The sequence below is a fragment of the Myripristis murdjan genome, chromosome 5 (assembly GCF_902150065.1).
Source record: "Myripristis murdjan chromosome 5, fMyrMur1.1, whole genome shotgun sequence".
NCBI lineage: Eukaryota > Metazoa > Chordata > Actinopteri > Holocentriformes > Holocentridae > Myripristis > Myripristis murdjan.
The window spans coordinates 19,893,500-19,918,014 of NC_043984.1; the positions used below are offsets into that span (position 1 = coordinate 19,893,500).

A 24,515-nucleotide genomic window follows, 5' to 3' on the forward strand; every position below is an offset into this window, starting at 1 on the left:
TAAAAGCTGATAAGCTTACATGCTCCACAAGACTAATGATGTATTAAAGCAAAAAAACAGGTAACGTGTCATTTTGGAACAGTAAAAAATATTTTCCCAAAGTGGAAAGTACAGACTCACTTCCATATTTTTTTTTTTCATAAAATTACCATGTTTAGGGGAATGGCAGTAAATATAGCAGTTTGTTCCCAAACATCAAGCTGTGTTTGTCAGTGCTTGCATTCTTCCAAATGTTTTATTCTTCTGCTCAAGTTATTGCTCAAATTTAAAAAATGGTTTCGGTGGTCAAAACCCAGGAATCTTAACCAAATGGGTGCAGCTGTAAACGTCAGGATAAACATTGAGCTTCACTACATCAAGAGTGTGAAGCGAGGGCCTCCTAACGATCAAGCCACTTGAGTCATTTACTGTCAATTCTGTAATAATCTCTTTCCCCCCACATTTTTAATTTATTAAATATACAAAGCCTCATCTCTAGCTTTGACAATTTAGGAGTCAGGTTTGTATAATTTGTTTCTAAAAACATGTTTTCCTTATCTCTAATCACCTGGGCTAGTTTCCAAGATTTCTGAATTTAACCCTTTACTGCATGGTGCTGCCATTTTGGTAAAAATGACTTTTCTTTTGCCCACTTTAAGATAATTTATTTAAACGGTGTTTCTTTATTTCTTTATAAATGACAAGGTCTCAGCTGTTTAATAATGCCCTTGGTCAGTGGAAATCTTTTGCCCCACCCACACTGAGGTGGCTGCAAAGTGTTTCTAGACACAACCTGGAGCTTCTTCAAACAGTAATTACCAAAGTCATATTTAACCAAAGGAACATTTTTCATGAAAAAAAAAAAAAAAAAAAAAGATAACGTTTAACACTCTTGTCCAAGAGAAACTATATGAAACAATGAAAACTGAAATTCTCCATTCAAGCAACAGGAAAGTAAAGTACACCTGGGCGGCCTCGGGTACAAGATACAATCAACGACTTCTTAATTTTACAACAAGCACCTCAGCTGCACACACAGTTTGGTGAAAATTATAGTTGAAAATGTAACAAAACTGGCAGGGAAAATGAAGTCACATTTCTTCAATGATTCTTTCAATTAATGCAGTAAAGGGTTAAACATTAATGGCAAGCTGGTTAATCACTCAACTATGATCTTCAAATATTTAACTGATTCCAAAAATTGTTTTTATTAATTCAACACTTTAATCTGTGGACTCAACTCTAGAGGTGAACAATGAGCAGAGGGAACTAAGAGTTTGGGCAGATTTGTCTTTTTTTTTTTTTTCTTCTCTCTCTTGCTGTTCTTTGGGGTGTTGCGTGTGTTTGTATGTGTGGAGAGGTCGTATTTATTCCGCTGCGTCCGTGTCCTCGGTTGGCTGTCCAGTTGCATTTTCTGCAGTCCTTGAAGCCTGTGGAACATGAAACAGGAGGAACAAATCAGAAAACAAGTTACACTGAGCACAATGGATATTGTCCTGTTAATAATAATGCCTATAACTCTAAAATCACGAGTCCACAATTTATGCATCAGCCTGGTTCACTCATTCTTCTCTAAATGGAAATGTACCTTCTTTTTCTTTTTCTTCTGTGTTTTGCGGCTAGCGGAGCTCTGCAGTAAGGTCTGGGGAAGAGAGGAGAGCTTTGAGCACCAAAGTGGATGAGACACTTCATGCAAAGCAGCTCTGCAGCGTGAACGTGCGTGAATGTGACCGGAAGAGCTTGATGTCGGCAGGGTGAGTTTTACATCTTACCCTCAGCTCTGCATCCTGCACTTCATACTCTGACTTGTAGAGCTCTGGCTCAAAGGGTCCGGTGGTGATTCTGTGAGAGCCGTTGGCCATCAGCAGCACTGTGAACTTAAACTGGGCTACATATTCTCCTGGGAGGGGCAGAGACAGAGCATGTGTGTGTGTAAGGGAGTGTGGGGAGGTAAATAACACAGGAATGCAATGCATCATCAAATGTATAATTAGAAGAGAGAGGTGCACACCTACCCTCTTTCTCATTAAGTACACTAAATGGCTGTAGTAATTCATGTTTGGCACACTCCACTACACCCAGCCGGGCCTTGGCCTCATCCTCGAAAGCCCTGGTGAGGAAAGGAGAGACAAGTTAGGGCTGTGCTTGACACTCCAAGTCGCATCTGCTGAATCAAGTCTGGATGGTCAATACAACAACTTCTTTTTTAATTCATACTTTCTGGCAATCACAAAATGAATTGGCAGTTTCACTTTTATACAGCGTGCTGATAACAATCAAAGCAATCCTAATCAATAATAATCAAATGCAACAGAGTAATCTAAAGATATTCTGAGCACTTGAAATCTACTGAATTCATTAAGACAGCTGCATAAAGAGTTTAATCTCCAGCCAATCTGAAATACTGTAAAGTTTTGTTGGAATAAGGAGAAAGCACACAGGCTGTTCTGACTGTGAATGATTAAAATACTGAAGCTCTAGGGCCTAAATTCACAACGTACCTGTGTTTCCCCTAGAGTTTTTTCTTGTAGTAATATGTTTTCTGTGGCATTTACTTTCAGCAACAACACAACTGAATTACCACAGCAATATAATAAGAACAGCACAGGTGGCGTTATAAAATATCCATACACTTGAGTATCACCACATCATGTTCTGTGATACTGTGTTGACTTTCAAAAACACTATAGATTTTAAATTAATAGTTTACATGCAAAGATTTGTGGCAGGTGTTTAAAACCCCAACTACTATTTGCAGTGTTGACTCTCACTCCAACCTGACAACATAAACTGAGACAGGAAGAAGCACATATCAGTTTTCCTAAAATTAGATTAAAAAAAAAAACAACAACAACAACTCTGTATCATGATATGTGTCGTATCACCAGACCGTTGCTAACACACAGTGCAAGGTGGCAGTGTGTGTGTGTGAGCTGCTCTGACTCCGTCCACAACCACTTTTGGTCATGAAGGCATGTCTTGATGGGAAAAAAACGACAGCTAAAGTCAAAGAATCTCAGTCGACCAAGGGGGTCAACAAGTTAAATTACAAGATGGCAGTCCTACACGTTAGCATCTCAAAATCTGCACTCAACTTTGCTGAATAGAACGTTGTTGTGTTGTCAAGCAATCAATCAATTTGTAAATTCTGTCAGAGCCATTAAAAACATGGTCTCTTTTAGCAGCTTGCTTCATGTGAAGTGTACCTGAGAGTGAAGGGCATGGCATCAAAACGTCGCTCCACCTCACTGAAGAACATGCGGGAGGTCTTCATCTTCAAGCCATACTGCTTGCTGGGGTCCCTTTTATAAATGGTGGTCCTCTGACCTCCATCCCTGGCCTGCATACAGAGGATAAAGATCCTTTCTTGTAATTTCATGGCTGACTATGTACAGTAGAGGCATTTGAAATTTGGACGGTCGCGGAACAAGAGTAAACAAAACAAAAAGAGGCCGCTGACCTTCCCTTCTCCAGTGCTGATCAGCACGTCCACAGCATAGACTTCATGTACCTCAAACTCTGCCTTCTCATGGTCCTTCCTGCGAGCGAGTGTCAGCAGAGGCCAGGCAAAACAAATCAGTGACATCTCTGTGGTAAAACATGCTTCCTAACGCAAAATACCTGCAGAACATCTGAGTGAATGTCTATACCTTTGCTGGTCTGTGGGGTTTTGAATGATGGTCTTCTCTCCATCTATGACATGCTGCTTTAGCTGATGAGACAGCATACCTTCGAAACACAACGCCGAACCATTACGATTATTCAACAGGGTGGAGAATTGTCTTGTTTCGGCATTTCACTGTATTTCATTGAAAGCATCCACTGGCATTATATGAATGTGTGACAGAGGTAATCTTTTATTTGAACAAGCTCGGGCTGGGAGATATATGGTCAAAATCAATAGCACATAATCGCTTTGAACGAATACTTCAATACCAATATTGTAACAGTGTTGTAGGTATAACCACCAATGCTTTCTTTAGATATTTATACACAAGATATTTTTGAAAAACAATCACTAGTAATGTAGATCACCAAGCAGGTACTGGCAGTACCAGAAGAGCTGGAGCAGTCTATTATGTTTAGATAATTACATCCATGTAATGCAACACAGCCTTTAAAACCAGGAAAAGACCAGACTTAAGCCACATTGCAATATCCAAAATTCCAGACGATATCTGATCACATACCACAGTGTCAATATAATACAGCTTTCTCACACAGTCCAAGAGATTCAAGGAGGAAGTTAAAGGACAACAGTTAACCAACACTCATTGTGCCCTACGGTGCATTTTCCATGACACAGCATGTTGTGAGGAACAGCCTGTTATTTAAATAAAAGCAAGGACTTTTAATAAAAGCACTCACCTTCAATGGCTGAGCACTTGAATGACTGAGCAATCTTGTTCCAAGCCTCTGTCACCTGAGTGTTCTGCAAGAGAGAAGTGCATTCTTTACACAAGTGAAATGCAGAACAACTTATTTACCAATCTGTCTATGCCTTTAATCAATTTAATCTATGACAGCAGATGCATGGTTACCAATGACCGTATACTACCGTTACACTTACAGATCAAGAGTTTTGATCAAAGTAAATCCTCAACCCATACTGACAGTAAGTTCCCCGTGTGAAAGCTTGAAATGTCTCACTTCTAACTTAAATAAGCGACATTGTAGAATTAGTTTGGTATGGCCACAAGAAATGATTGAAAGAATGGATTTGTCATCTTTTACAGTCACAAATGTAAAACAAAAAACATGCAAAGAAAAAAAAACTTTACAAGGAAAGTCTGTAAAGTAAGCCATGGCATGATGAAGAAAAACTACACCCTGTTGGTGGTATGGATCCGTAAACATTACCAAACAAAACTAGGCCTACTGACTCCAATAACAGTCATCAGTTTTGGCACATAGTGTATGTTGTGTTTGGCTTGAGTGCATAAACTTGTGAATATTTATAAAAACATGCAGTTTACAAACGGATGGGTGCACAACCTGCAAAGCCACAAACTGACCAGCTGTTTCTACTGCCCTCCAGTAGACGACACATTCCTGAGCTTTACACTTTATTCAACCCATCATGCCCTGAAAAGACTGGTGGAGGTAGCATAGCCAACAGTAACAGCTACTAGCTCTGTAAAACCAAGTTTTCTTCATAATTTGAGTACCCGTTTTAATCTTTCCATGACCTACCTTTGGGTCCTGACCCAGTCTGTGCATAAAAACAGCAGCAGAGAATGTAATATAATATTATTGTTGGCATGTGAGACACTGTGAGGTGGAAAAGTGTGATATTACCTGGTTTCCAGGTTTGACAAGACGAAGAGCTGCTTCTGCACACAGATGAGCTGCCTTTATTACGTCAGCTTTCCGGCCTGTGACCGGGTTCTCCTGTACCGACAAGACATGGTGAAAACAGGAGGTCAAGGTGTGTGCTCATGAGAGGACATGATGTTGCAATTAAAACAAAGACATTAAATGCTGCTACTAAAACAATGATATAGCCTATACCTTAGTGGCTCCAACAACAAAGCTGTGAGCAACATTGGCAATGAAGCCATCAACATGCACCCCAAGATCTCTGCAGAGAAAAAAGAAGAGGGAGAGAGGGAAGAGAGGACAGACAAACATAATAAAACAAGGTGAAATCTGTGATGTGTCAAATTTATGGCAGGTTTACTGCCAACCAGCTGCCGGGATTATTAATATCATTGTGTGAAACAACCGATCAAAGACAATTCAGGGAGGACAAAATGTCAACCATCCTGTACTTTAGAAAATCGGACTGAGTGACACGAGATCATAAGAGAAGGTCAGATAAAAGTAAAACAACTTAATCTATTATGGTCATTACATTGAAGATATATTCCGAGGTTAAGCTCTGCAACCTTTGGCTGTACATCAGCTGGATGGATACTGTAAAGCACTTTTTGTGAATCCAAATGAGCACCAAGAGATTGTACTACAACAGACAGACACACCAGCAGAAAAGCTTATGCAACTGGTCTGAGCAAGGTGACAAACATACAAACCCAATTTGTATAATTAAACACTGCACTATTATAAAAAAAAAAAAAAACTCTTAAAATTCTAAAAATATATACATGTGACGGAGGCAAAGACAGAAGACAAATAACAAGAGTAAACAGAGGCATGAAAACAAGTGGCAATACAACAACTAAGATGAAGACGAAGATTAACATTGCACTGACAAAAGTGAAAAACGGAATTTAGCAGATGGATGGTCACTGTGGCTAAAATCCACTGTATCACCAACAAAAAGTATGTTACCACAAAAAGACTAATTCTAAAAATGTCCAAACTTATTTGTCGTTTGCCACATGACACAGACAGGGAGACAAAGACCTCACCAATGAAACAGACAGTCAAGAGCAAAGCGAAAACCGTCACAGACAAGTGACAAGACATCACACAAGGTGAAATAGAGAGAGGGGGAGACAACACACTGAGACACTCAACACACACACGGGGGAACATTATTGTAGAGTGCGGTGCCTACATTTTGACCAGATCCCCATCTTTAAGTGTGTAGTCAGGGTCACTCTTCAGGGGAGAGAAGTGGCAAACACAGTTATTGACTGAGACGCTGGTGGGAAAGGCAATGCCTAGAAGAGGGAAAAGAGAACCACCAAGTCTTCATTTGGAATATCATCCACAGTTTTATTACGAAAACTGCCTAAAGTATGCGGAATAGAGGAAGTGGCACTTGGTCCACCTAATGTGCTTATTCCTAAGTCCATACATGGTCAAATTCTGCCACCATATCCATAGTTTTCAAACCCCCTTCAGCGACTGAAACTAATTAAAAATGTCTGGCATGACACACAGCGGACTACAAACACTGCGCATCACTGCAGCTACCGTCTTGTTGATAGTGACACTTGGCCTAACCGAAATATGCGAGATGCATCAGTATTATCATTCTCAGGTCACTAAAACCCCACCCTAACCTCACCTTTCTTAATCTCCTTCTCCTTCTTGAAGACCTTTCCAGTCTCAGCCATGATGTGGGCGTCCCCCTTCTCACAGAGGCTGAGCACCGAGACCCCGGCCTTGGCCGCCTCCACCACCAGACGGAGAGTCTCTGGGTGAAGTCAGAGAGACAAAAAGGCAAAAATTAATTTGCTAAGGAAAGAGGGGAAGGGAGAGGGGAAGCAACTACAATATGAACAGTCAATAAAATGATTTACAATAACTTTGGTTGATGTTTTCAAATTGTAGCCAGTGTCCAGAGTATAAGTTACTTTTCATACATGGCCCCAAGCTGTCACTGTGTTCAGTCCACCAATGGACAAATAAAGGAGACAAAATAATGTCACCTGAACAGGTGGCATGTAAGCTGTAGGCAACATACCATGTCTGTGTCCCAAAGCAGAACTATTAGCATGTCAGTGCAGGTAACATTTAAAGCAAGCAGCTTGAAGTGGCAGGGTTAACTAGATTACATTCAAAACTGGTGGATGAACCTAACACGCGATTTTACCGTGGTGACAAGTACACGAAACGGGAAGATGCGGGGCTGATTAGTCTCCCAGCTGGTTAAGATTTCTAACTTAGCTGACATGCCTAAGCAACCAGCTGGGGATCCTGCTAGCTAGTTAGCTAGCATCCCACGTTTGTTTGTTTGTTTGTTTTTAAAAGAAAAAGAACAGCTAGAGCATTCTCTCCGGTAAAGTCTTATGGATGACAGAGTCGCTAGCAACAACGGCAGCACTTGCTAGCTACCAAGCTAGTCGTCTCCAGTAGCCCGTCCGTGTCTCCTGAAGCTATGTGACTCGCATGTCAAACCACATGGCTGCTGGCTGTCTGCTGGAATTAACGCTAGCTGGAGAGACGCTGCACGACAGGCCGAGAGGAGCGGGTCACCTCCTCCACATTCACCCCGTGGCCACTTGTCTAATTGAACTTACGGTTGGCGATGTCACCTCCCATCTTATACTTGGTGACAACCAGGTCCTCGGCAATGGTCTGCTCTTGCTCCTCGTCGGACATGTTTACAGCGGGTTCAACGCGCTCTTCAGCCGTGTACAGGCAGCAAAACAGCCTCACTTCCCCAGCGACTGTTGGCCGTTGCTCTCCGGCCTCCTGCCCTCTGAGGCTCCTCCCACCGCGCTGACGTCACTTACGTCACACCACTCCAACCCGCCAAAATGCGGATGGCGCCGTTAAAGTAAAACCCGCTTCAACAAACTGAGAGGACTCCTCAAGTGTCTCCTTAGAAATAGAAAGTCAACTAACCCTCCTGCCACTCTCACATTAACTTATAATTTACTACACAGGAAAAAAATCATTTGCATTTACAAGCTCAAATCAAAGAATCATTGTAAATGTAGTCTCACTTGTCTTTATTTGGTTTTACATCATCTTTTGGCATGAATTATAAGGCAGAAAATTGATAACTGATTTGTTTTCATTTGAGTTATATTCTTAGCCCTCCTGTTGTCTTTAAAATTTACTAACTTTTTATCATTTGGGGTCATTTGACTTCAGTAATTCAAACCTCCAGAAAAAATATAATAAACAGCCCTTTAAACAAAAACTTAAACCTCTTATACACCAAAGCTCTTGTGGCAATTATGTTTTCCCCTCCTGAATGTCAAAAGAGGTTCTTGCACTACTACAGGTATGGTCATGTTTGGTTAGCACACCAAAGGAGAGGTTTTATATAATGTTATAAAATGTTGATGCCTCTTATATGTTTTAGACAGCTAAAAAAGCATTGGGGTCAAATAGACCCTTTAGAAAAACTGATGCCTACAAAATATGTCCAGGGTAAAGAAAACATATCATCATGTTAATTTTATGCTTGCCCATTTGTCCCCATTAGATTAGGAAAAATCATTAAATATGAAGAAAAAAATAACAATGTTAAGCATGTAATTAGAGACTTTAAACAGTTACCAGACCTCAAAGATAATGTGAGGGCTAAGTATCCCCACCCAACAATTTACTCAAATTATCTGATATATTATCTTACTATTTCAGTCCACTTTACTGTGAAGCAAAACCAAAGAATTGGCACAGAAATACAGCCCAATGCAAGCAGAGCTGCCGTAGCTGCCGTTATTATTAAATTCTTTTTAAACAATATATATATGTATGTATGTATATATATATATATATATATATATATATATATATATATATATATATATATATATATATATACACACACACACACACACCAGTTCCTGCATGGTGGAACAGCCCATATGCATGCATTTCACACACTGCATGAGCCATGCTTAAAATAAAAAGTGTCCGCATCATAATATTGAAAACATGTTTTATTGTGTAGGAAACATATTGATTTGCTGTCATTGAAAGAGGTCTCAAAACATGGAAACTTAAAAAAATACAATTATTGTAAAAAAAATTCTTTGTTCATTTCAAAAAGTAAACATAAAAATAAAGCTTGTATTCTGGCCACATCTGTGTTTCCATCACTTAGTGCCATTACTTCTGGAAATACCCAACAACTTGTCAAAATAAACTGCATAATGTCAACCTGTAACAGACAATACAATTACGGAAAAAGTCACAACTGGATGGCTTTGAGGGAATTCTCTCCTCCAGGTCCTTCATTAATATACATTTCATTGAAAAAAAATAGCTGTGGTTGTGATGTGTACGTGTGGTTGTAAGTGTTCTTCATGTGCGCACTGCTTTGGGCTTCGGCAGCATCCTGCTATGCCAGTAATCTGGATTGTCAAAGGATCTGTCTCCACTGGCAGGCTCCCCAACCCCAACACTAGTGCGCACTTTTACACAAGGGTCAAACCCGGATTGCTGTGTCTCTGTGCCGCCCACCGCACCCTCCTCCTCCCCTCGCATATTCTGGTAAACCGCTATATCTCTGGCCCCCGGTGCAGCAAGAGAGTCCATCTCCTCGTACTCATATGCCTCCTCCTCCTCATCCCTGCCGTGTATCTTCAGCTCCTTCCTGTCTCGAAGAGCTTGCCGCAGCTTCGGCTGCTCGTTTGTGTACTGATAGTTACTGTCTATATATTCATCGACGTCCTCCTCCTCCACCTCCCCTCCAACCCTTGTTGATGCTGGAAGAGGGGGTTCGTGTACTGGAGGGCTAGCATCTTCTTTTTCAATGCCCCTGATGTCCATGTATTCATATTCGATTTCCTGACATCCCTGGTGTTTTGGATCAGAGTTATGCTTTGTGGCATTGTCCTCGTTCCTGGTGTGGTCGCCCGTGCTCACTGTAGATGATGCGATGTTGCCTGTCGCCTGCGCCGGCAGAGAGGGCGTCTGTTTCTTGTCCTTCCTCAGGCAGTTATCCTTGTGACTGCGTCTGGGTGAGAGGTATGGTATGGATAGTTGTTTGTTCATGTACTCATATTCTTCATTTTCTGGGTCATCCAGGAGTCCTGCTGAGTGAGCCCTCCACATCTTGTCATGAGACAGAGTGGCTCGAGAGGTGGACAGGAGGGTGTCTGAAAAACAACAGAAAGAGTGAGTAAGGATTAGATTCTGAACTGATATGGGTTCTAATAATTTAGTGTAAACCACATCAGCAAGAAGCCATTTTCATGTAACTGCTGATGTAGTAAGAAAGATTTGTATGTTTTGTTGCACTAGGGCATTCCACTCTATCCTCAACATTACTTACTGGTTTATAAGTAACAAGTAAAACAGCGTAAAATAATGGCACAATGCAGTCGTTCCATTAATTGGAAGTTTTGACACAGAATTAAATCAAGCCTCCGATGCTTTTTCACATTTTACCAAAAACATTCGACTTAGAGGCAGCCAAATTATCAGCGTCATTTAAATATGGTTCTAACTTTAAAGGTCTATTAGACAAATGTATAATGCTTGTGAATCACAGTATCACCTCTCTCTGGGCTGTCTCCAGGAAGCACATATCCATTTTGGTCTTCTTCCTCTATTTCTGGGGAGGGAGTCTCTGATGGCCCACCAGACATGCTGTCCCTCTGGGACATGTAAGCACTGTCCTCACGGTGACGTTTCCTCTTCAGGCTCCCTGCCAGTGAGAAGTCCTCACTCATCTCCAGCTCCACTGCTGTGCCACAGCCCTCTGAGCTCTCCGACACGGTCCGGTTCGAGTTCAGTCGAGAGCGTGATTGCCACATGACCTACACAAAGGAAACAGACAAGTGCTGTCTTAGTCAAACAAGAAGAATGTACATTAACAAACAGGTCAGTGTGCAAATACATTTTTTAAATGTGCATTATCTAAAATCACACAACAGTCTCCATGTTTACCTGTCCTGGGTTGTCAACACCTGGGGTCATAGGCAGGTATCCAGCCATGCTTGACGGTGTCAGAACCACCTTTTAGAAAAAGACAGAGATACACACATGAGGTGACAAAATAGCCCTTTCAAGTACCATTTTCCCAACTATCCATAAAATCAACAACAAGTAAGACTCCCTACTCTGTGACTGTCCATCCTGGAGATACGAGAGAGGCTCCGAGATGGGGACATGTAGAGTGCGGTTGCGGTCATGCCATCATCAAGCTCATCTTCCTTCAGATAGTCCAGCTCAATATTCAGGTCATCCAGGTCCACACTCCGTTGAGCTGCTTCATCTGGAGGAGAGTCTTGTTGGCTGCAGTCCTCCTGGAACACAAAAGTATGGAAACCATAAGTAATTTGTCTGCACACTTTTACAGAGGCCCTGTGATGAGCAGAACTTTTCCTTTCACAATGAAAATAAACAAAAGTGGCTACTGATGTTAACTGGGCATTTCTTACTTTGATCACAAGATAGCGAGGTGGGTCTCTGGCCATTCTGGTAAATTCACTGGCCAGCTCCTTGAATGTTGGACGGATATTCTCATCAATCATCCAACCTGGAAATTAAGGAAACAAAGAGTCATACAGTAGTTTGCAACAAACAAATAAATAAAAATAGTGTCAGAAACAAACCAATATGTAATTCGATATGAAAAAAGGATGTGGTAGGTATGGTGTACTCATGTAATTTTGGCTACTCACACTTGACCATGACCATGTAAACGTCTATAGTGCAAATCTGAGGCTGGGAGAGACGCTCGCCCTTTTCCAGCAGATCAGGGACTTCCTGTGAACGCATATTTGCATATGGCTCTGCTCCATAAGACATCATCTCCCATATTGTCACACCTAAAAAAAAGTGATAGATATATTTGTGAGTTGGAGTGAAACAGCAGTAATGGTAGCTTAAAAGTCCACAAGGCTTTTGTTTGCAATAGATAATCAATATCTTAAGTGGGAGATTTGGTTGATTCAGAGGATTAAAACCCTGTTTAAAAAAACAAACAAACAAACATAAACCTCACCATAGCTCCAGACATCACTCTGATGTGTGTATCTGCGAAACAAGATGCTCTCCAAGGCCATCCATTTGATTGGTGTCTAAATAAAGACATACACAGTTAATTAAGGCAGAGAAAGTGGTCAATAAATGCAAGAGGATAGACATATAAAGAATATGAGAGCAAGTCCTCACTGTTCACTGCTCAAAACCAGAAGCACTGAGTTATTTTCTAAAGGTTAAAATACATGGCACGATATCTGTTAATGAACTTTGTACCTTTGACTGAATGGCTATTTGTCTACCAGGAAAAAAACAAAGACATATCTTTATTGGAGGACTACAGACCTTGGCCTCATTGTAGACGTACTTCTTCTCATCAGGGTAAAGCAAGTCTGCAATGCCGTAGTCTGAGATCTGGGCAATGTAATTAGCGTTCAGGAGCACATTTCTGGCAGCCAGGTTCCTGTGGACCATCCTGTGCTCCTCCAGGTAATACATGCCCTGACAGAAAAGTTGAGGCATGTATTTAAGTTAAATAGTACATGTAACAATTGTATACAAAAAGAAATAAAATACACACATTTTTGCAAAAAAGTATCCTTGTTGTACTTTACCTTTGCAATTTGCACACACCAGTTGAGCAGCCTCTGAGGGCTGAGTTTGTTTTTGTAACGCCTGGTGTGCTCCAGCAGGGAGCCCAGGTGGCTGAGCTGGATGACAAGCTGCAGGCTAGCACCCGGACAAATACCTAAGATCCTGACAACATTAGCATGGTCCAAACCCCCCATCGCCAACATGTGCTGCAAAAGGCATAAGTATAATTATTAGGGTAAAAAAAAAAAAAAAGGAAGAAAAATGACGAATAAATGCTCAGTGAGAATCCATATGTTGTCTCACATCTGTAATCTCATGGAAGGTTTGCCGTCCAGAGCGACTCTGAATCGTCTTTATGGCCACAGGAAGCTTCACTGTGTCTCCTTCAGGAATCCAGAAGCCCTGTGAGTCAGAGAAGAGACATTTTCATCACTGATCAAGTTAATAACTATCGAGGAGCATTATATAGGCTGATGATGTCACTACCTTATGGACAGATCCGAACACGCCGTTACCCAGCAGCTTGATCTTTCGTAGCTCTGTGGGCTTCAGGATCCGAGCGTGAACTTTGGTCCCTTTCTCTCCAGGATCGGGCTCAAAACTCTGTCAGCACACGGCACCATGTTAACAGGTGCCTTATTTAAACACATGAGCATAGTTAAAACTCAAACCACACAATCTCACTCACTCCTCCACTCTCCATGTATCTCCTCATAGCTCTTTTGCGGCGGATGGCAAGACCTCGGCGATACAGGACACTCAGCACAAAAATGGAGAATCCCATGAACAGAAGTGCAATCACTCCCAGTGCAATGGCTGTGGTTTTTTGGCTGGACAGGAATGAAAATGAAGTGGTGTCATATTATCGTCACTTAATACTGAATCTACATTTCAGTATGAAATTGTCTGTTTACATCTTTTCTTATTTTAACTGAAAATATGTCAGTGTGAAGAGAGACACTCACCTGGACATGTACCGGGAAGTCTCCAGACAGTCTGCACTTCCTGGGCCTAAGCATCTAAACACAGAATGCAGAGAGGAGGCAAATTCAATACAGACTAGTGCATGTGCACACACACACACACACACACACACACACACACACACTCACACACATGCATCCCTTCTTATTCCTTACCCTTTGGTGCAGTTGCTGTGGCAAGGCTCACAGCGGCGTTGTTTGCTGGGGTATTTAAAGATAATTCCCTCCCCTCCCATTACACCCTCAGGACACGAGGACACACAGTGTGGACCGTCCTGGAGACTGGCACAGGCCACGCACTCATCTGCTCCCTGGGAAGAAATAAAGGCAATTTTATGGACAGACAAAAGAGAGATAGACAGAAACATGGTAAGAGCAGAGGACATGGATTTTCTCTTGAAATTAGACCTGAAGTCAGTGATATCTTCATCTATAAAGCTCTTTTTTTTTTTGGTGAGTCAATTCTGCTTTATTAGACAGACAAGAAACAGAGAGGGCATGAAAGGCAGCAAAGGGCTTGCGCTGGAATTGAATCTGGGCTACTCAGTCTTGGTGCATGGCAGGCACTCTAACAGAGCCATTGGCCACTAGGTGGCAGCAGTTCACCTATGGTTACTACAATATAATTATGTAGCTTGAAGAATCTGATTGTTTGCACATATTAAATGGTAATCCACCTGATTGTTTGGCCTCAGGTGGCCACTAGATGGCAGAGAACTTACTGGACCAATGCAGGTTAACTTTCCCTCTTGGACCGCACACTCTGAGTGGCAGGGCATACACTCGCCTTCTGGGGTAGCAAACTCTCGCCTCTCACTGCATAGAGCCCAAAACAAACATAAAAATACAACAGAATGAAAATAAACTACTCACAAATGTTTTGAATGAATTGAAAGGAGCACTGAAACACAGGCAGAAGCTGAGGTGCAGCAAACATAACCTACTTCTTATTGTTGTTTTGTGAAGACTCACCCAGTTAGGAACATACACTGCGGGACACAAGTTCCTCCTCTGCTAAAATTCTTACAGGACAGACACTGGTTTGGCCCAGGCCCCCAGCACCCATCAGACGAGCACATGGGGTCACACACGTGGCCCTCTGCTGCTACAGACACAACGGCACAAAAATGACAAGGTCATGATCACCAACATTACCACTGACAGAGGAGCTGATCAAGAATGGTAGATACAATGGCCACCCGCCCGTCTCACCACATTGACCCTGTGGTCGGTTGTTCTTGATTTCGATGTGCTTCTGGCGACGCTGTGGGCGGGACCTGCTGTTAAAAATACGTGTCCAGTTGATGGTGTCGTGGTAGCAGAGCTTCTTGTTTTCTGAGATGTACACACTGCCCTCATTGATTATTCGCAGTGAGCGTAAACCCAGAGAGGTCAAAGAGGGGATCCTCATCACCAACAGAGAGTAGCCCCTGAAACCAGATACAGAGTGAGTTTAGTTTAATAAAAAATGTTCTTTTATTCTTCGATGCATGTGTATTCAAGAGTGGTCATTATGAAATTTGTTCTCAAAATACAACCAGGAATCCCTGTGTTGTTACCAACCAAATTTAAAAAATAAATAAATAAATAAATAAAAAACTAATTTCAACTCTGTGTGAAATATGTGGTTGAAATGTATTACCATGACATTTTACAGATGACAAGAAAATATGTCAGTTCTTGTCTCTATATTCAGCTAAACTGATTTGTGAAACATCAGACATCACATACACACAACAAACAGGGACAGGAAAAAAATGTGAAAAATTGCACTGTACCTTTTAGAGCTCGGTCCTCTACATGGGGTCACAATGGGGGAGAAGGAAAGAGGCCATGGGACAAGGAGAGGGGTGTGGGAGGGGGATACAAAAACAGAAAACACATCAAGGCAATGAGATTCATGCAGGTGGTGAATGCAGTTAAATAGAGATGACAACATGAGTTTAAAGGACACAAAAAGGAGGGAGAAAAAAATATGCCAGAAACACAGAAAACACCACAAACTGCTTACCTGTAGAGTTTTCTGCCTTGAATTGTTTGGAGGTTGGAGAAGACTGACAGGTCAGACATGCTTTCAGGCCATGACTGGATACTGAGGAAATCTGCAACCACAGGCAGTTTTCAAAAGAAGTCACCAGATTGTAGGCAAATCACCATGCACACACACCACACGCACACATGTGCACACACACACACACACACGCGCGCGCGCATGCACACACTTGTACCTGTAATCTCTCGCACAGTCCTGAAGATTTTCAGTTTTTCTGGATCGAGGGCTGGGACTTTCTTGTAAGAATCACTTTGCAAAGACAAATATGAGGCAAAAGTAAGGATCACTTGCAAAAAGCATTCACAAGGCACAGAAAATAAAACATATATAAACCTATGACACAAAACCCCGATTGTATTTTGCAAAGAGCATTATTCACCCTTTGATCCCCGTCACCAGAAAGTGAAGACTGCCCTGGATGGTCGTGCAGTTGATGAAGCTGTCGATGTTGTTGGCGTCGACAGTTTGTCCTTTTTTGCCTCCTGTGCCGCTGCAATCTTGGAAGATGACAGAGACACAAAGGTTTGCTTCTATTTTAGTTGTATGAGCCAGTTGCAGAAAATTAACTGTGAATCAATTACTGAAGTCTTTTGAGTACCTTTTGGGCAGAGGCCTTCGCAGGGCTTACACTTTTTCATTCCGCTCTCCTCCACCTCCTTCTTACCAGAAGGGCAGCTGCTCACACACGAGCTGCCATCAACGACAAAGTTTGCTGTGAGAGAAAGAACAAATATAAAGATTAGTTGACTCTGACTGCATTAAAACATTAGCAAGCATGAGCATACATACTCTACAGTATTTTAGGGATCTATAACTTTATAGTAGCCAAATGCTAATCAACTGGAACTCTATGTACCGCTTCAAAATGCAAATTCAGTGTTATACAATCATAATGCACTGATATTAGGGAAGCACTGATGCCACCTGCTGAAAACAAAACTTTAAATCAATGTGGAGTTATGATTCAATCCTTTTTTTTTTTCTTTTTTTTTAACGTTTGGGGTCATTGAACAAAATAATTAATATAAAAAACGTTTTACACCCCATTTGAGAAAAGCAGGTAAGAGAGTTAAGAGTGGAAGACACCGAAGAAAATTGCTTTTATTTCTAATGTGTTACTCAGGGCTAGCACACTTTTGCTCAACAACGGCACTAATACTGATACCAGTATAAGTGCATCCCTAACTGATATATAGGGGTGTAACAGTAACTTAATGTAAAAAAAAATGATCAAGGATGAGTGTCTGGGGACTCACTGGGACACTGGGCCACACAGATGGAGCCGTACTGATATTTAGCATTGGGGTTGAGCTCCAGTTTGAACGTGTGCATGTTGTAGATCAGAGTCTGGGGACACTGAGGCACACAAGAACCTGAGTTGTTGAAGTTCTTACAAGCCTGCAAAGAGTCAGAGCACAACACAGTTAGCAACACAGCATGTGCCCATAGATGTGTTGAGTCTGTAAGTTTGAGTCTATGATTTTAAAGGAATACTCCAACGTTGTGGGAAAAATACTTACTAAGACTGAGACAAGATGTGTGATACCATTTTCACATCGGTACATCCAGTGGTTTGGTTCCTATGGGTGGGTTCCTTGAAGTTTATAGGATTCATTAACCTGGCTCATAAAAGTGAAAAAATAAACCTTACAGCGACACCGAAGCTGTGCTATTTACACAGCATATCATGTGTATTTGAATTACACAGCTTCGGAGCTGCTGTAATATTTATTTGTTCACTTTGACAGAGCTAAGCTAACGACTCCCATAGACTTCAAGTCTTTATGCTAAGCTAACGTGAAATGCTACCCATACAAACTGAACCACTGGATGCACAGAGGTGAAAATGGTATCAAACGTCTTGTCTCAATCTGGGTGAGTCAAATAAAGGATATTTTGCCCAAAATGTTGGAGTATTCCTTCAAGCTGCAAACTCACAAAGCAGTCTGTATCCAGGGGTCCATTGCAGCCGCCTGCACACTCGATATGACAACACTCACTGGGACTTCTGCCAAAACAACGACCATTACACTGAGGCGCGCACACTGTCTTGGTCACTGAGAGGGAGAGAAGGAGAGTGACAAATTCGAGACCATGTTGACTAACCGATCTGTTACAGATTTAACTATGAGTTTAGCTGACAAAGAAATCTGCTAATAACAATAACATTCTTAATATGTGCAGCACTTTTCAAAACAAAAGTTGTAAAGTGCTCCACAAGGAAAGGGCAATAAAATTCATAAGAAAAATCAATAAAGCTCCAAGTCAAATCAGTAAATCAATAAAGCAAAGAAAAAAAACACAAAGACACATGAAGTCAAACAGTAGTAAATCAAGGTGACAATGCTAAAACAAATAAAAGGGATGATATACGTACAGATCTGGCACGTGTCGTTCCCTGGCCCCCAGCATGGAACGTCTCTGCACGCCTCATCACAAGGCACTGACATATGACATTTAAAAACTCTATTATAATCAGTGGATGAAATTTCATATATATTTATTAACAAGTTGAACTCAGACAGCTTTTCCCTGAAATATCCTCAAAGGTAAAAATAATAATAATAATGAAAAAAAAAAACTACTGAGTGAGATATTCAAATGAAAGATGCCATTGTGTTTATGGCTGCAGCGTTACATCAAATAACAAATCTAGGTATGTTCTGCATCATTTTATACACATTTCCTCTGTCATTCAGCAGGACATATTTGGTATCCATGGAAACATTAGGATCTCCACTACTATTTCTGCATCGCTGAAAAAATCTCAGCCACACAGCAATGATGAACCACCTGCAGGATTGCAGAGATTAAAACATAAAAGCTGAAGAGGTTAAAACAAACAAACAAACAAAAAAAAAACCTGGCTGATGCTGATATTAAATATTTCATGACTTTGCATGCGCTGCACTCACTCTGAGGCCCGTTGTCACTGATGACAACCTTGGCTGCTGGGTCCCTCACTATGTCCTGCCAGTTCACCTGGGGAGCGTAGCTCAGGAACTTATTCTCGAAGATGCTGACTCCTCCCTCCAAAATCTCTGCAGATGACACACATGCATGTTAATGATGAGCACAATTACCAAAACAAGTCAGAACAGGCCGGTGACTCAGTGCAGCACACTCGGGCACATTTGGTGTTTACTACAGTGCATACTAACACAGTGTAATGTGCTACAGCTCATGTTACACTGACAGTTAAACAGGGACTGAACACATGAGACATTCCAGGGACTTCCCATCACTAAAGTCTACACCTGGCACTGCCTGCCTGCCGATGACCAGTACTGAGGGCGTGGCTGTACTACGTAGGTGTGGGAGCTGCAGCAACAACAGTAAGCTGCTGTAAGTCGCCTCTCACACACATACACACATAGTCACACACGCTTCCACATCACGAACACATAAATATTACCAAACGGTTACTATGCCACTTCAGAAAAACAAAAGCCACAATCCTAATTTCCCATCACATAATTTTGCACTGTGTATGTCTATGTGTGTGTGTGTGTGTGTGTGTGTGTATGTGTGTATGTTACCTGTAAGGTGTGTGAGACCCAGTTCCCGTAGTCCATACTGCCCGTCCCTCTGGTAGTTGAGCACCACCGCCAAGGCATAGTGCCCTTTGTACAATGTGGTGCCTCTGATGACACGCAGGTTTGGAAGTGGTAGACGGGTAAACTGGTTGAGGCCAATCAGGATGTAGCCGGTCACTTCCCTGATAGACTGCAGTGGGTAAAAGACAAACAACAAGACAGTTAGACAAGGAAATGTTAAATGCAGGAAGTCAGAATTTGCTGTAAGCATGAGAGGAGTTTATTTGGAAAAACAGATGAATGCCATTCTTGAAAAAAAAAAAAAAAAAAAAAAAAAAAAAAAAAGATGTGAAAGTTGTACCTAATACTTTATATAACACACCCTCTGAATCCAAAACCCTAAATTTTGTCATGATATTGCCTATGCGCTTTTTGCACATTTTATAGAAATAAATACAGTTGGAAATATCTGTTTTTGCAAATACTAACTCTTGGCTTTTACCATTTGTCATCACTCGGTGTCACAGCCTGACAAAAGAAGTGTGTATTGGTTGCTGTGTTAGTCACTGAGACGGCACTACACGGTGTAATGGAGAGAAATGTCTCGGAGGGAAATGTAAGAGATGTTATTGTGTATGTGAGGAAGTGACATCATCCATCAAGTAGACAAAGGATAAAGAAGCTTGTTTTGGTTCTCTCGTTGTGTCTGCGCTCATGCTGTTATCTGAACATCCCTGTCTTGTCTTGGCATGTCACCAACTCAGTGACACCATGCTCCCTGAACATCTGTTACTGTGATGCCGTGTGTTCAAACCCTCACCTGCAGGAAGGAGAGGTTTCTGGAGTGCTCCATCTGGGAAATCTCAAGGTTGCCCATGACTATCTCACAGCCGTTGTAAATCTGTTGCATCATCTTGTAGTGCTCGTCCAAGTTTCTCGTCACGCTCAAATCGTTGTTGGTGCCGGTGCATACCACCACTGTCACAGAGCAAATAGATTAAGTTCACATTAATGAGTAGTCAGCATCAGTAAATGAGTTTATAAGGATTTAACACACATATTGACCCCTCATTTGCATTTTAGAGATAATTTTAACAGTTGTGTCAGGCCATGAGTATTATTGGTTATTAGTAATATTCTAGTACTGATGTGCAATGTGAACAAGTAGGGGTAGTAAGATGAATCCACCGAACATTCAATATTGTGCATATAATGGTGTCATAATATATTGAAATTTTGTTGAATATGGTCCTTCATGTATAAAGAGCTTTTTATACCACGTACTACAAGCCACTTTATTCAGTTTGACTGGTAACAATGGCAGTCTTGTAACAGGATTATCAAGGTGACTATGGCCATCAAAGACTTAAATTTCATACTTTTTAAGACCTTTTCAATACAAATTTCACCAAAATTTAAGACTCATTTTTGGAAAAAAAAAAAAAAAATCATCCTTTTCCTTTTCAAGTGAGCATTGTAAGTGTAAGGGTAAGTAGTATACACATATTTTTAACAGACTTAGTTATCTAGCTTAGCTTAGCAAACTTCTATCTAAGTCCAAGGATTTTGGTGAATTTCTCTCTACTGATGCTAAAAATAAATAATCTGGTCTCTTACATTGATATTAAAATAGCACATGCAACAGGCATTTCCCCACCAGGTAAAGTGTTGCATGTTGGTATAAAGGAAGTATTAGGTTCAGTGGTAGGTTTAGAGTTGTGTAACACCAGAAATGCTGAACTTCATGCAGAGGAGCTTCACAAGTTTTGACACAAAGAAATTAAAAGATGGATAAATTAAATTAGATAACATATTTATAATAATAAATTCAATTAAGTTTCAGACTATCAAATAACTTTCAAGGCCTAATGTTTACTACATTGAATTTAAGACGTTTTAAGACTGTTTAAGGACTGGCAGAGGGCCTGATTACATGCTGGGTAAACATATGTGGCCTTGTTTACAGGCTGTTAGAGTTCAATTGATGTCACTGGAACCAAGTTGCTGCTTTGTTATTCAAATCTCTGACAGAACGAGAGGGCACGACAGAATATGGAGGGGACAGAACAACAGCGGAAGGGAGGGTGTAGCATGACTGTCGCATTGAATGTTGTCTAGGAATCAATACTTTGAATGGACAAACACACAAGCAAACACATATACACAAATATACATGTTGGTACATATATGCAAAGACGACATTCAGGTGAACTCATCCATAAGCCCATATTCTTAGCACCTGAAATCAGTGCCAACTGCCTAATCTTAGCCCCTTGAACACTGACTTCCCTTAAATATCCCCTTAAGCAGCTTCATTATTTGTGTTTGTATATTGTACAACAATGGTACATACAAATTCTGTATTTGCTGGTTACATTGCTTCACTGAAGCTACAGTGAAGTGAAATATTCAAACCCAGGACACCACTGTTTTGTGGCTGCAACATTACATCAAATACAAATTATATGGATGTCTTCTGCACTATTTTATCCACATTTCCATGTTCTTCAGCAGAACATATGTGGCATCTTTGGAAACCTTGCAATCTCCGCTAGAATTTAAAATATAGTTCTGAGAGTTTGAACAAAGCTCAGCCACACAACATGCATTTGTATTGACAAACCCACCAATGAGACCAGCAGTGTTGAAGAGGTTTTATTTAAATGCTTACACCAAGTCTAACCTAAATAATAAACCAGCTGTTTTTTGTTGTTGTTGTTGTTGTTGTTGTTGTTTTTTGTAGTGTACCAGGAAAAAGAATGTGTCCACAAAATGTCTCCACACACACTCACACGCGCACACACACACTCACACACGCGCGTACATTCCATCTGCAAGCATCTCAGAGCAAGATCAACAACAAGGGCATAAAAAAGGGTCATGTTCATTAACCTCAGTGCAATAAAGACATAGCTGGTGAGTAAAAGAACTGTGATTGCTTGTGACAACAGTTCAACGAACATGCCCTACCGCCATAAAGCCAAGATAACAGTCACTTTATTGTGTTTGTCGGGTTTACAGGAGCTGGCTCTGGACCAAACTGTATGAATAGACAGACATGATCCCTCTCTAACGTTCACCGCTGTGCCTGCAGAAACACGGGACATTCCTCAGCATCAAAGTCCTACATTTATTCCATGTCGTGTGGCTCTGTTGTTTCTGCCGCTTGCTCCAAATTGCTTTTAGATAGTTCACTTAACTTTCATCAGCACTTTGCTCCAGAGGAAGCCATTTAATTGAATTGTCTGTGTGCAAGTTGCTCAACAGTGATTGTTTTTATCTACCCCACCTTACCTATGCTATGAGCAGCTCATTGCTATCAGTGGATGACGTGGGCTGTTGACTCTGCCCAGCTTCAGTTCCCTATTGGGAAACGCACTTTAGCACCTGCACATGTAGGCTAAAGAAAGTTTAAGGCTCTTCATAGAAAATGCACACCACGCACGGTCCACAAATTCTTGAACACAACACAACAGCGGTGTCTAAAAAGATAGGTGCCCGTCTACTTATGCAACGAAATAGTTCAGAGGCCATAAAGACAATGTATAGGTTGCAGCTGTGGGAACTGAAAATCTGAACAGGCTGAGTGAGTTTTCTGTCAAAGAGGTGCTTGTTGGCAGATGGATGATGGAGAAAAAAGGAATGAGGTGGAGGGGTTTGTAGTGAACACACACACACACACACGCACACCCATACAATGGCCCTATTTTGAGAGAGTGCAAAACAAGTCTCTGTTGTAGTACATCAATATGTGTGGCCAAGCCTGTCTTCCTTTCCCACCAACTCCTGGCTTTATTTATTTTGTTGAATGCTTTACATACATTGCTGTGTCTGTCTGCCTCCCACCCACCCGACACTAACTCCATCCCCCTCTCTGTTCTCTTCAGCATATTTACTCATTTACATGAGCTTGCAGCTAAACAGTCTAATTGTCCTCACTATTAAATGTAACCTAACTCTTGAAGAAAACATTACACAGCACAAGTGAGCAAGGATCAGGTTTAGATGCCACTTTCATTCAGCTGTTACCAAGGACTCCATGCTCAAAAAGAAGAGAGGGGAAAAGAAAAGAATAGAGGGAGGAGGAGATAAACAAGTTCAATAAAGCGGTTGAGACGATGAGTGAGGTAAACAGAAACTTGGCACAGGACGGTAAGAGATTACTGCATACCTCTCTCGCACAAGAGAGCATGTGCATACACACTCACACACACTCACACACGTAGAGAAACACAAAGACAGACACCTGAGCACATGTGCTATTTCCTTTTCATGGTGCATTTACTTTGTTATGGCTGTTTTTTTAATGTACAAATGAAGTGAGGTATTTTTCCTTGTATCTCATGTGTTTGACTGTTTCCTCCAATATAGTAAACTGAGGCGGTTGTTCAACGCCATGCTTACATGCTTTGGCAACAGGAGCGACAACATATCTGCATTCTGACTTATGACTTAGTTGGAGTAGAAGTCACAGGTGAAGAGCTACGATCAGATTGTTTTTCCTTGCAGGGAAAGAAAACAAATTGTACTAGGGAGTGCAGCACTAGTGGGATGCCCACACAAATCACAAGCAAACACCACCTCTGATATTTGATTTATCTAACTTCTCTCATAAATTACACTTGACAGGAATTTTTTGCTGCTCATTGTTAGTCTGGTTATTCTGTAAGCCAAATAGAAAATGCCTTGGTATTCCCTCCAGCTCTTCCATTCTCACGTTTTTGGAACGAGTTCTATTAATGAGGTGGCACCACAGCTAAATCTATTTATTTGCATTGTGGGCATGTTTGCATGAATTGTTGCCGCCCTCTGAAATGTTCAGTGCCATGTGCAGCAACAAAACTGACAAAAGCATTTAAAATTTGGTTTCTAACTCAATATATTCAAATGCATATGAGTATTTTCTGAAAGTTATTCTACAGTTCTAAGGAGATGCTTACAAACAGTTGTTGGGTTTTACAAAGGCAGGCAGTCCACACCTTGAATGCTGCCCATAACACTCCAGTCTAATACTGCCCAGTTGTTTATGACATTGCAAGTGGCACTGGGCAAAATTTGCCTCGAGCACTT

The 24,515-nt window shown here is 41.2% G+C and overlaps 2 protein-coding genes across 3 annotated transcripts in view; both read right to left on the reverse strand.

The window, feature by feature from the left end:
* Nucleotides 1-1,199: 1,199 nt before the first annotated feature.
* Nucleotides 1,200-8,118, reverse strand: pa2g4a (proliferation-associated 2G4, a). The gene is made up of 13 exons (XM_030052193.1): nucleotides 7,911-8,118; nucleotides 6,956-7,084; nucleotides 6,500-6,605; nucleotides 5,491-5,560; nucleotides 5,278-5,370; nucleotides 4,348-4,411; nucleotides 3,630-3,708; nucleotides 3,440-3,518; nucleotides 3,186-3,319; nucleotides 1,995-2,089; nucleotides 1,752-1,879; nucleotides 1,568-1,621; nucleotides 1,200-1,409 (listed from the first exon to the last, which is right to left on the reverse strand). The coding sequence occupies exons 1-13, from the start codon at nucleotides 7,990-7,992 to the stop codon at nucleotides 1,347-1,349; spliced, it is 1,176 nt and encodes a 391-aa protein (XP_029908053.1). The 5' UTR covers nucleotides 7,993-8,118; the 3' UTR covers nucleotides 1,200-1,346.
* A 1,149-nt stretch (nucleotides 8,119-9,267) lies between these two features.
* The window catches only part of erbb3a (erb-b2 receptor tyrosine kinase 3a), a 17,494-nt gene continuing 2,246 nt past the window's right edge, over nucleotides 9,268-24,515 (reverse strand). The window contains exons 3-30 of one of the 2 annotated variants that reach the window (XM_030052295.1): nucleotides 20,266-20,423; nucleotides 19,449-19,635; nucleotides 18,825-18,950; nucleotides 18,287-18,352; nucleotides 17,848-17,966; nucleotides 17,166-17,307; nucleotides 16,508-16,621; nucleotides 16,289-16,406; nucleotides 16,085-16,158; nucleotides 15,868-15,958; nucleotides 15,635-15,652; nucleotides 15,069-15,286; nucleotides 14,829-14,958; nucleotides 14,579-14,672; nucleotides 14,013-14,167; nucleotides 13,839-13,892; nucleotides 13,562-13,703; nucleotides 13,360-13,476; nucleotides 13,177-13,275; nucleotides 12,894-13,079; nucleotides 12,625-12,780; nucleotides 12,302-12,377; nucleotides 11,979-12,125; nucleotides 11,736-11,833; nucleotides 11,415-11,600; nucleotides 11,242-11,310; nucleotides 10,850-11,111; nucleotides 9,268-10,448 (exon numbers count right to left, since the gene is read on the reverse strand). In XM_030052295.1, coding sequence (XP_029908155.1) covers nucleotides 9,652-10,448; nucleotides 10,850-11,111; nucleotides 11,242-11,310; nucleotides 11,415-11,600; nucleotides 11,736-11,833; nucleotides 11,979-12,125; nucleotides 12,302-12,377; nucleotides 12,625-12,780; nucleotides 12,894-13,079; nucleotides 13,177-13,275; nucleotides 13,360-13,476; nucleotides 13,562-13,703; nucleotides 13,839-13,892; nucleotides 14,013-14,167; nucleotides 14,579-14,672; nucleotides 14,829-14,958; nucleotides 15,069-15,286; nucleotides 15,635-15,652; nucleotides 15,868-15,958; nucleotides 16,085-16,158; nucleotides 16,289-16,406; nucleotides 16,508-16,621; nucleotides 17,166-17,307; nucleotides 17,848-17,966; nucleotides 18,287-18,352; nucleotides 18,825-18,950; nucleotides 19,449-19,635; nucleotides 20,266-20,423 — 4,199 coding nt within the window. In that variant the 3' untranslated portion in view covers nucleotides 9,268-9,651. Of the gene's footprint in view, nucleotides 10,449-10,849; nucleotides 11,112-11,241; nucleotides 11,311-11,414; nucleotides 11,601-11,735; nucleotides 11,834-11,978; nucleotides 12,126-12,301; nucleotides 12,378-12,624; nucleotides 12,781-12,893; nucleotides 13,080-13,176; nucleotides 13,276-13,359; nucleotides 13,477-13,561; nucleotides 13,704-13,838; nucleotides 13,893-14,012; nucleotides 14,168-14,578; nucleotides 14,673-14,828; nucleotides 14,962-15,068; nucleotides 15,287-15,634; nucleotides 15,653-15,867; nucleotides 15,959-16,084; nucleotides 16,159-16,288; nucleotides 16,407-16,507; nucleotides 16,622-17,165; nucleotides 17,308-17,847; nucleotides 17,967-18,286; nucleotides 18,353-18,824; nucleotides 18,951-19,448; nucleotides 19,636-20,265; nucleotides 20,424-24,515 lie in introns of both variants that reach the window. The other variant, XM_030052294.1, reaches the window with a different exon arrangement.

Excerpts from the sequence above, each read along its gene's own strand:
- pa2g4a (XM_030052193.1), bottom strand. The coding sequence starts at position 7,992 with ATGTCCGACGAGGAGCAAGAGCAGACCATTGCCGAGGACCTGGTTGTC. Across the intron at positions 5,561-6,499 it reads GATGGGGATCTGGTCAAAAT|AGATCTTGGGGTGCATGTTG; the intron begins GTAGGCACCGCA and ends TTTTCTCTGCAG. Across the intron at positions 5,371-5,490 it reads TTGTTGTTGGAGCCACTAAG|GAGAACCCGGTCACAGGCCG; the intron begins GTATAGGCTATA and ends TTGTCGGTACAG.